We start from the raw sequence: 15738 nt of genomic DNA, 5'->3' as shown, positions 1-15738 counted from the left end.
AAATGTAAGATTTGTCAGATGGTATTCAATGAGATTGAGAGTCTGAAAGAACACGTAAACATTCATGTCGAAAAAGAAACGTATACTTGCAATATTTGCAACGAAATCTTTACGCTAGAAGAGGATATGAGGAACCATCTCGAAACTCATTCGAAACGCTTCAAATGTGATGTCTGCGATAAAAGATTTACACACAAAGGTAATCTTTCTAAGCATGTGAAAATGCACACTGATGAACAGTTGTTTAAATGTGAGATCTGTAATCGGAAATTTAATTATAAGTGCAACTTGAAGAAACACGAGCTAATCCACAACCGAAGCAGATCGAGTAAAGACAATGTCCGCATAACACGAAATCTAGCAAGAAAACAGTTAGATTCTAATTTAGATACCATATAACTTAATTATTTCAATAATTATGATTATTTCAGAGCATTAACCATTGATGATTGTTATAGAAAATTGAAATTAATGAAGTTAAACACGGTAAATAAATTTTCAAATACTTTAATATAATTGTTTGTGCGGTATACATGCGTAATGTTTTTTACGTGAACTTACACGACTACGCTTATTATTTTGAGTGTATTTAATTTCAATTTAAACTAAAAATCTAATTATAATTTTTATTATGATAGATTATAATTTATTTCCTTTAATGTGTTTAACTTCGTTAACGAAAGCTGTATTTTCGTTGACATCTGGACAATTAGAAATACTTGTCTTTAACATTTTTATAAAAAGAAATTGTGTATGAAGAATTTAAAATTGTCTGGTTTTTAAAAAGAAACCTTGTGGTAGATGTATTTTAGTGAATATTAAAATTGTAAACCCAAAAATTTTATTCTTTTTTTTTCATAAATATTTGTTGATACTTCTATGTAAAAATCTACATTCTTGAATCGGACATATACAGGATGTCCAAGTCGCGCACCATAAGCAAATTAGACATTTGGTGTGATTGCCATCCTGTTATGCACCAAGATTTAGACGAGTGATTCAATCATTCACACATTGCAAGATGCATGGAACAATTAGATCTTTGGATACCAAAAAGGTAATAAATGCTGCTTTTACTGTGATTCCAGATTAAGTGGACAGACTGCATGAGGATTTAGTTACTCATAACATAGTCAAGATTGCCATAATTATTGTGGTTTGTGGCCAACACAACACACACTGTCAGCTGCACATCCAGTCTTCTTAAACTTGGATCTGTTTGGAAATACTTACCAGTTCATCTGCTGAGACTGAGTATTACTGAAGATCGTTACCTATAACGTTTGCGGTGATTTACCGGTTTTCAACAGACTGCATAATTTAAGGGTGGGCTAGACCAGTGGCGAATGGTGACATCACCGCTACAGACCAACCAATCAGTAAATTTCCAGACATCCCTTAGTGACCAGTCATTCAACGGTGTTATGAAGTTGGTGCTGCACGGGACATTTATGGTTGAACTCCCACCACCTCATTCTGTGCTCATTGGGCATTAGGATGAACTCAATGCATTGTCTTGCATCAATATTAGTATGAAATGATAAACTCCATTACAGTTTCCCTAAGATTCGCTAAGGAATTCGTGATCTTTATGTTACTATATAACTGAAATGTATGAAAAGAAAGGGGTTGAAATCTAGGAGATATGGACGTGATTGGGCTGGAACAGCAAACCAAATGAAATGATTTTTAATTAAGAGAATTGAATTCTCGTCATTTATATAACGTGTTTATATTATGTTGAAAAAGAAATGACCCAAGCGGTTAAGGCGTCAACCTACTGCTCCGGAGGATTCGGATTCGAATCCGGTCGGAGAAAAACCCTAGAAAATCTCAGGCAGTTCGTCCAGGATACGTTCGGCACCATCCTGGTCGAATTTACGATGTTTGTGATAAATGTCTTCGTAATACCCGAATTTCGTCGGCAATTTATTTTGATTATAATTGAATATTAGATTTAATACTTAATTGTTGGCAATTTTATCAAACTTTTAATATATTTAATTAAAAAATATTAACTGGATAATTATTTTAAAATTAAAATGATAAAATATTTGTAAGCGCGCATCTACTTAAATTCGATGTGTTAATTTAAACCTTTTTTCTAATTTTTATAATAATTTTCTGTTCCTTTAGAAAATAATATAATTTTTATTTTAAAAGTATTTTAAAAATTAAACCAAATATTTAAAAGAAAAAATTTCGAAACGATGATAAAATTTAAATTTTTCATATACCCTTATGACGTAAGGGGGCGTTTTTACAGCAAATGGCGACGTAAACAAGTATAAAGTTTGAAAATGTCTAGTGAAGAGGTAATTAGCATCGATTATTTATAATTGTACGCATTAATGTTTATAAATTCAGACTTAAAATATAGTTTAGTTATATATAAAACGTAAAAACAATTTTTTTTGCGAAGAATATTATATTATAATATCTGTTTATGAATAACTTGCAATTGCAGTGGAAAAGTGGATAAGACCACTGAACTCGGTTGGTCTGGTCGTGGGTTTGAACCCGACCAACGGGCTGGCCACGTGGAGTTTCCCGGATTTTCTTCACGTATCTATATTAGACACGTGAAGAAAATCCGGGAAACTCCACGTGGCCAGCCCGTTGGTCGGGTTCAAACCCACGACCAGACCAACCGAGTTCAGTGGTCTTATCCACTTTTCCACTGCAATTGCAAGTTATTCATAAACAGATATTATAATATAATATTCTTCGCAAAAAAAATTGTTTTTACGTTTTATATATAACTAAACTATATTTTAAGTCTGAATTTATAAACATTAATGCGTACAATTATAAATAATCGATGCTAATTACCTCTTCACTAGACATTTTCAAACTTTATACTTGTTTACGTCGCCATTTGCTGTAAAAACGCCCCCTTACGTCATAAGGGTATATGAAAAATTTAAATTTTATCATCGTTTCGAAATTTTTTCTTTTAAATATTTGGTTTAATTTTTAAAATACTTTTAAAATAAAAATTATATTATTTTCTAAAGGAACAGAAAATTATTATAAAAATTAGAAAAAAGGTTTAAATTAACACATCGAATTTAAGTAGATGCGCGCTTACAAATATTTTATCATTTTAATTTTAAAATAATTATCCAGTTAATATTTTTTAATTAAATATATTAAAAGTTTGATAAAATTGCCAACAATTAAGTATTAAATCTAATATTCAATTATAATCAAAATAAATTGCCGACGAAATTCGGGTATTACGAAGACATTTATCACAAACATCGTAAATTCGACCAGGATGGTGCCGAACGTATCCTGGACGAACTGCCTGAGATTTTCTAGGGTTTTTCTCCGACCGGATTCGAATCCGAATCCTCCGGAGCAGTAGGTTGACGCCTTAACCGCTTGGGTCATTTCTTTTTCAACATAATATAAACACGTTATATAAATGACGAGAATTCAATTCTCTTAATTAAAAATCATTTCATTTGGTTTGCTCTTCCAGCCCAATCACGTCCATATCTCCTAGATTTCAACCCCTTTCTTTTCATACCTTTCAGTTATATAGTAACAACATAACGATCATTGTTTGATACTGTGTAAGTACCAATGATCGTTTTATTGATTCTAGTGAATTCCTTAACGAATCTTACGGAAACTGTAATGGAGTTTATCATTTCATGTTAATATTAATGCAAGAAAATGCATTGAGTTCATCCTAATGCCCAATGAGCACAGAATGAGGTGGCGGGAGTTCAACCATAAATGTCCCGTGCAGCACCAACTTCATAACACCGTTGAATGACTGGTCACTAAGGGATGTCTGGAAATTTACTGATTGGTTGGTCTGTAGCGGTGATGTCACCATTCGCCACTGGTCTAGCCCACCCTTAAATTATGCAGTCTGTTGAAAACCGGTAAATCACCGCAAACGTTATAGGTAACGATCTTCAGTAATACTCAGTCTCAGCAGATGAACTGGTAAGCATTTCCAAACAGATCCAAGTTTAAGAAGACTGGATGTGCAGCTGACAGAGTGTGTTGTGTTGGCCACAAACCACAATAATTATGGCAATCTTGACTATGTTATGAGTAACAAAATCCTCGTGCAGTCTGTCCACTTAATCTGGAATCACAGTAAAAGCAGCATTTATTACCTTTTTGGTATACCAAAGATCTAATTGTTCCATGTGCAATGTGTGAATGATTGAATCACTCGTCTGAATCTTGGTGCATAACAGGATGGCAATCACACCAAATGTCTACTTTGCTTATGGTGAGCGACTTAGGACATCCTGTATATGTCCAATTCAAGAATGTAGATTTTTACATAGAAGTACAGTAGAGCCTCGATTATCCGACCCTCCTAGTCGGCAAATTTCAAATGTCCGCTAGTGATGTGGCGCTACATGTTTGGCTATATTTGGCTATGTCTTGGCTACTTTAATATTATTTTTGTGTGTTTTAGCTGGCAACACTGGATCGACCATGAAAGGGAGCCAGTATTTAAACGAGGCTTAATTTTCTAATTTTTAACGATACAATAGCGNTGGTCTAGCCCACCCTTAAATTATGCAGTCTGTTGAAAACCGGTAAATCACCGCAAACGTTATAGGTAACGATCTTCAGTAATACTCAGTCTCAGCAGATGAACTGGTAAGTATTTCCAAACAGATCCAAGTTTAAGAAGACTGGATGTGCAGCTGACAGTGTGTGTTGTGTTGGCCACAAACCACAATAATTATGGCAATCTTGACTATGTTATGAGTAACTAAATCCTCATGCAGTCTGTCCACTTAATCTGGAATCACAGTAAAAGCAGCATTTATTACCTTTTTGGTATCCAAAGATCTAATTGTTCCATGCATCTTGCAATGTGTGAATGATTGAATCACTCGTCTAAATCTTGGTGCATAACAGGATGGCAATCACACCAAATGTCTAATTTGCTTATGGTGCGCGACTTGGACATCCTGTATATGTCCGATTCAAGAATGTAGATTTTTACATAGAAGTATCAACAAATATTTATGAAAAAAAAAGAATAAAATTTTTGGGTTTACAATTTTAATATTCACTAAAATACATCTACCACAAGGTTTCTTTTTAAAAACCAGACAATTTTAAATTCTTCATACACAATTTCTTTTTATAAAAATGTTAAAGACAAGTATTTCTAATTGTCCAGATGTCAACGAAAATACAGCTTTCGTTAACGAAGTTAAACACGTTAAAGGAAATAAATTATGATCTATCATAATAAAAATTATAATTAGATTTTTAGTTTAAATTCAAATTAAATACACTCGAAATAATAAGTGTAGTTGTGTAAGTTTACGTAAAAAACATTACGCATGTATACCGCACAAACAATTATATTAAAGTATTTGAAAATTTATTTACCGTGTTTAACTTCATTAATTTCAATTTTCTATAACAATCATCAATGGTTAATGCTCTGAAATAATCATAATTATTGAAATAATTAAGTTATATGGTATCTAAATTAGAATCTAACTGTTTTCTTGCTAGATTTCGTGTTATGCGGACATTGTCTTTACTCGATCTGCTTCGGTTGTGGATTAGCTCGTGTTTCTTCAAGTTGCACTTATAATTAAATTTCCGATTACAGATCTCACATTTAAACAACTGTTCATCAGTGTGCATTTTCACATGCTTAGAAAGATTACCTTTGTGTGTAAATCTTTTATCGCAGACATCACATTTGAAGCGTTTCGAATGAGTTTCGAGATGGTTCCTCATATCCTCTTCTAGCGTAAAGATTTCGTTGCAAATATTGCAAGTATACGTTTCTTTTTCGACATGAATGTTTACGTGTTCTTTCAGACTCTCAATCTCGTTGAATACCATCTGACAAATCTTACATTTAAATAGATTTTCTTCCATGTGGGTCCTCTGATGTGTCTTCAGTCGATTTTTCCACATGAAACTTTGATTGCAAAATTCACACTTGTACGGTTTCTGACCTGTATGAATTCTTACGTGTTCTTTCAGATTTTCCTTCCTTACAAATCTTTTATGACAGGAGCCACATCCAAATGGCTTGTCTCTTAAGTAAGCCTGCTGCAGCCTCTTGAAATTTCCTTTATCTTCTTCGTGATTTCGCAAATGGGTGGTTAACTGTATTTTCCATCTAAAACTTTGGTTACAACTTTCGCATTTAAATGGTTTGTATCCAGTATGAAGCCGTGAGTGATCTTTCAAATGATTTTTTCGAGTAAATTTTTTCTTGCAGATATCACAACTGAATGGTTTTAATGTATCGTGAGTAAGAATATGCTTCTTAAATTCATAATAATGTATAAATCCTGTTTTACAAGTGTAGCACATAAATAACTTGACTGGTTCGCTGTGATTTTCAGGTTCTGCGTTAAAAAAGATTTCTAATGAATTTATGAAATAAAGCAGCGCAATTTGAAATTTAAAAAATATTACCTATATCTACGATTTCTGCTGAAGGATCTTCGTTGGTAAAAGTCATCAAGTCTTGAGGGAATCTTTCAGAAATAGTTATGGAAGATTGATTTGGAATTATCTCAGTTTGCTCTCCTCCTCTTGAATCAATTTCAACTATTGAATCTTCTCCGGAATCAAATCCATTGTCAAAAGTCTGTTCCTCATCACTAAGTATCTTTTTAAAATGCAAAAAATTTTAGAAAATTTATCCAAAATCTTCTATATATATATACACAAGATTTTATATGTTATATTAAAATATATATATATATATATNCGAACTAATGTAACGTCGTATGGTGAGTTTTTGTTCGTATCGTGGAGCAAAAATATGTTCGAATTTCATGTTGTATCCTGAAAATTTTGTATGCTGGGCGTTCGTAACCTCAGGTACCACTGTATATACATTTTAATATAACAAAAAATAAACAGTTTTAATTTTTAATAAACTAATAAATTTAATAAAATTATTCATAGATATTGTCAAATACTAATTTTGTTTTTAGCTTCATGTTAAGAATTCACATATAGTGTATATTGTGAGTTTTATTGAATGTAGACAATTTAAATAATATTAAAAGGCAGAACATTTTATCAGGTAAAAGAAAAATGAGTTACAAATCACTTTTAACATAGTTTCAACAGCTTATTAGAAGGTTTATTTGGATGATAAACTCATTAAATATATTACACAGGACAAAAATTCTTATTATTTATATTCACAAATTAAATTTGTTATAACTAAATACTTACATAAAAATATGTTTTGATTAAAAACAAAATGATTTCTTGCAATAACTGAATTTGTTATAACTGTCATCGTCATAACAAAGTTCAGCAATACTCTGTATATTACTTTTATTAGAATAAGGATTAAATATCTTGTGAACTTATTTTTAAATTGTCTTTTTCTGTGTATGAACATATTGTTGGAATTTTAAATTAATGTATTTGAAGCAATATTTTAAAAAATAAATATAAAGGATATAAGTTTTTATCAAAATATGTAATTACCTCCTTCTTGATTTCCTCTTCAATATTACATATAACGGTATTGTTATTTGGTCCAAACAGTCCATCACCTTCGGATATTTTGGTAATTTTTAATGTATTTGAATGATCTGTTGCAAAATTATCTATTAAGTTTTGAATTAGGTCGGAATCACAAGTAAACTCGTCATTCTGAAAATGAAATAATTTACTAAGCATTATAGAAATACTGCAAATAGTTAGTTATTATTCTGAATTAATTATATTATATAGATATTTAATATAATTAATTATACAGGATCTTCCAAAATGAATGCTACCGTTATAAAATTACTGTATGTTATTTATTATCCAAGAAGACTGTTAGACTGTTACTCTATCTATTGGTGACATACACCAATAGATAGAGTAACAGTCTAACTTTCATCTACTGTCTGCATTCAAAGGTATTGTTGTCTATTACTTCTATGAAGTGCTGTAAATGAAAATGGCTCTGCAACAAAGAAGGCGTTTTGTATTCTGCAGTTCACAGTCAGAACTACTGATCAGTGTACTACACGAGAAACCTGAAGGAACTGTAGAATTATGACTTCCATGGGAGTAGTGATGACAGATATCCATAGTGAGTGTAGGAAGAATTTGAGTATTGGTTAGATGTGAACCCTGTGACACAAGGTGCATGTGTTGAGAAATTGTAATGGGCAAAAGTGAAACTAGGGCAGTTTCCAATGCTTATGTTATGTAAGATAATAATTAACATAGTTAAAATAATTTAAAATCATAGCATTCTTTTTGAAAGATCCTGCATATTTTTGGTTTAAACTTTTGAATTACTCAGTGCACTTTAGTTATTATATTTTCACAGAGTAAAAACTATTTATAAGAAGTTTATCATTTGCATTGATTGCTTTAAACGCATTCTATTAATACTGTAAATAATTGAATATATAGCATGATGTATATACAGTAAAATGCTGTTAAGATGTTTTTGAAGGAACTGATTTCAATTAAATGAAATGGATTTTTAATGCAATAATAGTAACTGAAACGTTACAAATAATCTATGGAAAACAAAATTTATTTTTTACAAGGAAGCAAGATAAATTATTATTACCAAAGCCAACCACTGCCATATGTTATCAGACTAAATAATGGCTATAATATTAATAAATTATGGTTGGCTTTGGTAATACAATGAATTGAGTTTTAATAGAGTTGTTTATAAATTATCATTATTACTTTTACCTTTTCTTGTAGTGAAGCAGTAGAACAATTCTTAAGAGAATCAAAGTCCGCAACACTCTGAACATTAGATATAGAAATAGACAATTCCGGAGTGCTTGATGTGCCATCAAGGTTTTCAAGAAAGTCAGAAATAGAGAGCTGAATGTGTTTATTTTCTTCATTCTAAAAGTTAGTATAAACATTTGATTATAACATAAACTGAAATACATTGGAACTTTGCTTAACGAGCATAATTTATTCCAGAATCATACTTGTAATGCAAGACACTCGTTAAGTGAAACAATTTTTCCCATAGAAATTATTGTAAAATATGATAATGTGTTCCACGCGGAAAAATTACTCAATATTTTATGTACAGTATAACATTTATTCAAAGAAAATTGTACAATGTGCATTGTTAAGGAGCGTGAATCATCATCATCATCATCTTTTCTTCCAGCATGGAATGAACCAACCTGGATTGAAAACTCAATTTGCAGAAAAAAAATCAAGATATGTTTGATAAACACTCCAAACAATATGCCAAAATTCTTAGGCTATGTAAAGACTATAATTAAATAATAAAAATTAATTAATTTGACTAGAGGTAGACAGTTATGCTTCCATCTCATATTAAATTTAATAATTATAGTTAATTTTTAATTCAGACATTTCTAAAATTTAATTTGGAATTGGTCATTAAATTTAATACTATAGTGTATATTGTGAGTTTTATTGAATGTAGACAATTAAATAATATTAAAAGGCAGAACATTTTATCAGGTAAAAAANACATTTCTAAAATTTAATTTGGAATTGGTCATTAAATTTAATACAAGATGGCAGCATAACTGTCTACCTCTAGTCAAATTAATTAATTTCTAATATTTAATTATAGCCTTTACATAGCCCAAGAATTTGGCATATTGTTTGGCATGTTCATTATATAACGGGCTATGGTTGTTGCTATTTAAAAGTAATATGTGTGAACACAAGTTTGAACAAATATGTGATTACAAGCGACACTAAGATGCTAGCGGAATGAGTGCTAAACACAGACTGATGGAGCATGCGCACAATTTGGGACTTTCCCTCTCCTTGTCACTCATTATGCGAAACATCGCTCATTAAGCAAGGCAATTTTTTACAATTTGTTTTGCTCGTTAAGCAAGGTTCCACTGTAAAAAATTATTTCATTATTCTTATAGCTTCTAGTCTTTTATTTTTAGGATTTTATTCTTTTATAGTTATGTATTTTTCAGCTATTATTCTAGACTTATCATATGACATAGTATGATAAGTCTAGATCAGGAGTCACCAAACTTTTTTCACAGCAGGCCACATAACTGAGAGAATGACGAGCGCGGGCTGAATAATCATTTTGTTCGATGGCTGGATGGTTGAGCGGTCAAGGTGGCAGCCTACTGTTCTGGGGAACCTGGGTTCGAATCCGGACAGGTCGATAAATCCCCAGGAATTTTTCAGGGGGGGTCCATCTGGATATGTTGAGTCCTGTCTTTCACCATCTGTCCGCCCCATTGTGGGCCTGGCCAAACTCATAATGGTTTGCTAAAAGACCCTCTTAGTGCCCAAAGAGTGGAAAGTGTTTAAAAAAACCATTTCGTTCAATACAGTACACTGAATACACAAAAAATAAAGACAACCAACATACTTATTTACCAACTAGCTGTGCCCGCATGGAATTCAGTTTGTGACAATAACAGTATCAGTTAGATGATATTTTTTAATTTATATGAATGTTTTAGGAATGCATACGAGACAAAAGATATTCATTATTTGAAGTGACAACAAATAGGTAAATGTTCAGCACAAGTTCGGACATGTGCACTGCGTATCACGCTGACCACGCCGTGTGGTTACCTATCTCGTATATATACACGTCTTTCCCCTTGCCACTCACTGACACCAAATCTTTTAATGATAATACAATACGTTTTCTTTTCGCCTAGATGATATCTTTCAATTTATATGAATGTTTAACGGAATAATATACAGCCTATGTCCACTCTGAAGGTCCATTCTAAATATCAGTGAAAGAATTTTTTGATGATTACATCCTACATCCAAACTTACAAACTTTACCTCTTTATAATATTAGTATAAATACAAATACACGATCGTGCAGAAAGCTTGTAATCACTTTTCTTAGAAACTTCACTGCAGGTACTTACACAAAAAGCTCTCTGATATTCAAGGTCACCAAATTTTTTATTTCACTGATTTTCATAAAAAAAATATGTCACTGTCAAATGCAAAAATCAGATTGGGCCAATTCTGGTATTTACTTACTATGTAGAAAAAATTAAAATAAGTGTATCTACAATCTCAGATATTTCCATATAAATTATATTTTGGCTCATTTGGGGCACAGTGCGACGGCAGGCCGGATGAACTGACTTCCCAGGCTGTAGTTTGGTGACCCCTGGTCTAGATTAACAGATGAAAAATACATACCTATAAAGGAATAAAATCCTGAAATACATATGTTGATTCTAGGAAAAAAACAATAAAATGTCTCTAAACAAAATGTTAATTTGAATTACAAATATTTAAAAAAATCAGTTAAACTTTATTTTTATGAACTAAAAATTAACAATATAGGGTATCTGAAAAATTACTGTGCGGTGGAAAAGGTTTAAATAAAATTTTATGTATAATACAGTAATACCTTGACTTACGCTATTCTGGAGTTAAGCGATTTTCAAATCTCATCGATTCGTCTTTTGTTTGAGCGCCACGCAACCCTTGAATACTCACTCCCCCTCACACTATTGTTCGGCTTACATGTTTGGATGAGTCGCGCGGAATCCACACATAGCTACATTTTATTTTGTGTTATTTATTTCTGTGTTTGTTATATCTATGGAGACTTGAGAGACTCTACTATGTCATCCAAACGAAGTAGAACTAATTCTTCTGAAAGAAAAACTTTATCTTTGGAATGTACAGTTAACATTGGGTATGTTCATAACGTCGAATGAGTTAAACGAGAATGACGTCATCGTTATTCCTATTTCGTTAAGACTTTTCGAACGATTCGTTACTAACACGTTTAACTCGTTTGACTTTACGAACGTAGCCATTATTAAAGACTTCGATACAAAAATGAAAATTTGTGAATTTGCAAAGAAGTTTGATCTACCGGAATTGTCGGTCAGAACAATTATAAAAGGCAAAGAAAAAATTCTCGAAGCTGTGAAAAATGCTCAAATTTTAAATTCAAGCATCATTCATAAACGTCACAGTATTATCGCTGAGATGGAAATACTGTTAAAATTATGTCGTAATAATCAAGTAAATGTGAAAAATTGTAAAATAATATAGGCCTAATTTGTTATACATATGTATTATCTAAGATTTTATTAAACATTTTTTTCTAAATTATTGTTTTCTTTAGTCTCCGGCCCCAATTAAAAATTATTTGTATGTATTTATATGCGAAATTATACCCCGACTTACGCGGTTACCGCTCGGTCCCACCTATCGCGTAAGTTCGGGGTATTACTGTACAGGTAATCCCTGTATAACACGGTAGTTACGTTCCAAAATATTGCCGTGTTATGCGAAACAAAGAACTAGTACGAAAAGGAGGGTTAGGTTCCAAAAATTAAAAAACATGGTAGTATATTTTCATAATTAAGATAAATATCTTTATTAAAATTTTCTTAAGTGATACATATTAATATAAATTAAACAATGTTTTCTTTGTCATCACTAAAAGCACTATTAACCGAGAGCGTTTTATTTTTGGCAAGTTATTGTTATTCTCTGAGCATTTTTCTGCATTATTATCAGATTCATGCTTTACCTTTTGCAAAAAGTGTATGTAATTTTAGATTGCTTGCTTCTAGTTAAAAGATCTTTATAAATTTCCTTATATGGTGCTAAGCACTTATGGAATAAGGGAAAAACATCTGGCAACACCAGAAGCAGAAGCGTCGAGATCTGGCAAAATTGAAACAATTTTTGCAAAGGACCATGTGTATGGAGATGAGAAAAGAAAATTTACACACTGAAGTACTAATAGTTCACGAAAATCATAATTTTCGTGAACTATTAGTACTTAATTATGTAAAAATTTATTACATTTCATGTTGTACGATGATTTTACCCATTTCTCGAACCGTGTCAGAGTGAATCCGTGCTATAAAAGTACCGTGTTATACAGGGAATGGTACCAATTCTCGAACCGTGTTAGAGTGAATCCATGCTATAGAAGTGCCGTGTTATATGGGGGTTACCTGTATTGCAATTTCTCCTACAGCAAATGCTGAAAATGTCCCACAGAAGCCCAAAATGAAGGGACTGAGGTTTGAAGACCTAATGGGCTAGATTTATGGGAGATTATGCGATCATCAAAGAAGTTTTCCAAAAACCAGAACATCTGTGAGCAAGCAGTAACATGGGACGTACAAATTACAGGTCTCATATGCCGTCAGTATAATTTTAATGTAATTACAAATTTCTCCCTGCATAGTAAATTTTTAGATGACCTATAGATAAGGATATAAATGATAATGGTATTTGTGTATTGTATCCTATTTGGCTCATATACTGGTATCTAATGCTATGCTGACCAAGGTCAAGATCTAACTACAAAATAATCTATCATTATGTTATGTACTATTTGTCTATGTATTTAAGAATTTCTGAACTATGACAAATTTTTAATATGGCAGCTCTTCATGTAATGTATGTGCAGTTGTGAAGTCCTACTGTTTTTAGACTTTTGTATAGTATATGTGGTTTATGCCTGTGCAAGAAAGGATTACAGGTTAAATACCTTATCTATTCTTCACAGGAGCTTTATTTCATGGAAAATTCTGAGTATTTACTAATTTTTTCAATATATATACAGTAGAACCTCTATTATCCGGACTAATTGGGGATGAAGGTAGTCCGGATAAGGAAAAATCCGGATAATCGAAAAAATACTTTAATTTGTCTTTTAATGATAATACAATACGTTTTCTTTTCGATGACATATCGGTAATATTAAAAGTAAATACTGTATTTAAATCGTGATCAGATTTTCAAGAAACAAACGTTCGTATTGAATTTGTACTACTACTGACCAACGCTAACAGACTACCTATTGTTTAAAAGGCCCTCTGGCGGCTCAAGAATAAGGATTTTATAAAATAAAAAGCAGTTGAAACTGCATTTTTATGAATAAAAATTTGACAAACTATCATTTTATGACGAGTAAAATATTTTCGTCGCGTTCGCGGCTTTTAAGTAATGCATAAACCTTCGAAACGCGAGGCCCTTCGGACCGCGAGGCATAGGCGGTGGCCCACGTCGTCCATGCCTTACGCCGCCCTTGGTCATAGAAATGATTTAATTTGAATATAAATTATTTATAAATACGTTTGTCAAGTTATATTTTTATTACGACGTAAAATATATTTAAGAGTTTACGACCACTGTGCTGGGTGAGACGTTGTTGAAACAAAAAAAGTTATGCATTCCATCATGTACATAAACAGTGTCGTAATTCGCCAAGTGCAAATCAGCAAATTCGTAAAATTTTTGTTTATTTTGGACAATCCGGATAATCGAAAATCCGGATAATGGAGGTCCGGATAATGGAGGTTCTACTGTATATATATTTTGTATGTTGTGAGTGTTTGGTATAGCTATATGTATATGATATGTCATTTTGTTATATGTCAAGAATGTGACAAATTGTTAATATTTAGTAAAAAATGATACTAAAATTTCAATTTTTTAAATCTTCTAAAAGGAATGCTACCATTCCCATTCTAAATTTAATAATTATGTTATTACTTGAGAATTACACTAATTGATAGATTTTTTCACCTATCTGTATATAAACATCTTTTTGTTTGCAGCCTTTAGAAAATGCCATAAACAAAAATGGCCACTCCACAACAGTGTTCTGCAGTTCTCAAATTGTCACTCGCAGACAATTTCGAAGTGATCCACAACAACTGATTCTGACTTTGAAAACTGCAGAACACACAATACTTTCTCTGTTATGGAGTAGTCATCTTTGTTTATGCAATTTCCTAGAGGCAGCAAAGATGTTTAAATGCAGACAGGAGACAACACTCAAGGTTTATTCTATCAATTGGTGTATGTCACATACTTCTTGGGTAATAATTAACACAATTACATAATTTAAAATGGTAGCATTCTTTTTGGAATACCCTGTATATCTAATACACGGAAATATGGCACTGTTAACTCAATTTTGAAATTGAAGAGAGTTAGTTAGACAAATAAAGCTCAGCCTTTCACATAAGTATATAAATTTTAAACATATATTTTAAGTTGAACTAATTATATTAACTGGTAACTTTTTAAAATAAAAGAAATAGACAAAAATTTATATAATAAATTTAAATTATTTCTTAAAGTATTTACCTGGGAAGTCCCATCACTAAAGTTAATTTGAGAATCACTCTGTCCAGTTTCATCCGTAGACTTTGACTGAAATTCTAAATCATAACATAATTTAAAATTAATTTTGTTTATATATTCCTAAAAGTTTTAAATATAAAAATATTCATTATAACAATTTTTATTCAAAATATTACCTGGAAAAATATCTATGACATAATTTAATGAAATAAAAATTTTATATCACTAATATATTTATATATATATATTATTTCTTCAAACCGAATAATTAAACGTTTACCTTCTTTAATATGAGTAATTATTAAAATAATATTGGTGTAGTATATATATATTATTGCTAATTTTATATTATAATTATTTAATTTATTCATTTATAAAATATTATATTAACAATAAGAAGTGGCTGTAAATTTGTTTTGATAATTTTCGCTATTCTTGCTTGGATTTTCGATAGTATTTATCTGGAAGAAAAAATAAATTAATTAAATGAAATTCTGATGAACTTTGTTATTTTGTCAATTATAAAAACTTTACAACATACCTTTCATTTTGAAAAATTAAAAAAAAAAAAAAATCTCTATAGAGACGGCAATTTCTTCTATTTTCAATTTTATTACAAAGAAGCAATAAAAGTTACACAAATATATAATAATTTCT

General features: G+C 31.2%; 2 protein-coding genes across 2 annotated transcripts in view; both read right to left on the bottom strand.

Annotated features, from left to right (window-relative positions):
- Nucleotides 1–2895, bottom strand: part of LOC111641617 (rab3 GTPase-activating protein catalytic subunit-like) — a 39324-nt gene extending 36429 nt beyond the window's left edge. The window contains exon 1 of the mRNA XM_023387819.1: nucleotides 2833–2895. Coding sequence (XP_023243587.1) covers nucleotides 2833–2847 — 15 coding nt within the window. The 5' untranslated portion in view covers nucleotides 2848–2895. The remainder of the gene's footprint in view (nucleotides 1–2832) is intronic.
- A 2137-nt stretch (nucleotides 2896–5032) lies between these two features.
- LOC111641630 (gastrula zinc finger protein XlCGF8.2DB-like) lies at nucleotides 5033–15386 on the bottom strand. Its single transcript, XM_023387829.1, has 6 exons — nucleotides 15362–15386; nucleotides 15085–15158; nucleotides 8695–8856; nucleotides 7474–7641; nucleotides 6439–6634; nucleotides 5033–6368 (listed from the first exon to the last, which is right to left on the bottom strand). Exons 5-6 carry the CDS (start codon nucleotides 6482–6484, stop codon nucleotides 5473–5475), a joined length of 942 nt encoding a protein of 313 aa, XP_023243597.1. The 5' UTR covers nucleotides 6485–6634; nucleotides 7474–7641; nucleotides 8695–8856; nucleotides 15085–15158; nucleotides 15362–15386; the 3' UTR covers nucleotides 5033–5472.
- Between the last annotated feature and the right edge of the window lie 352 nt (nucleotides 15387–15738).

The sequence above is a fragment of the Centruroides sculpturatus genome, unplaced genomic scaffold (genome assembly GCF_000671375.1).
Source record: "Centruroides sculpturatus isolate CEXI.00-Female unplaced genomic scaffold, Cexi_2.0 scaffold1087, whole genome shotgun sequence".
Taxonomy (NCBI): Eukaryota; Metazoa; Arthropoda; class Arachnida; order Scorpiones; family Buthidae; genus Centruroides; species Centruroides sculpturatus.
The sequence above is the reverse complement of the archived record's forward strand: the minus strand, read 5'-3'. Positions and strand labels throughout refer to the sequence as shown.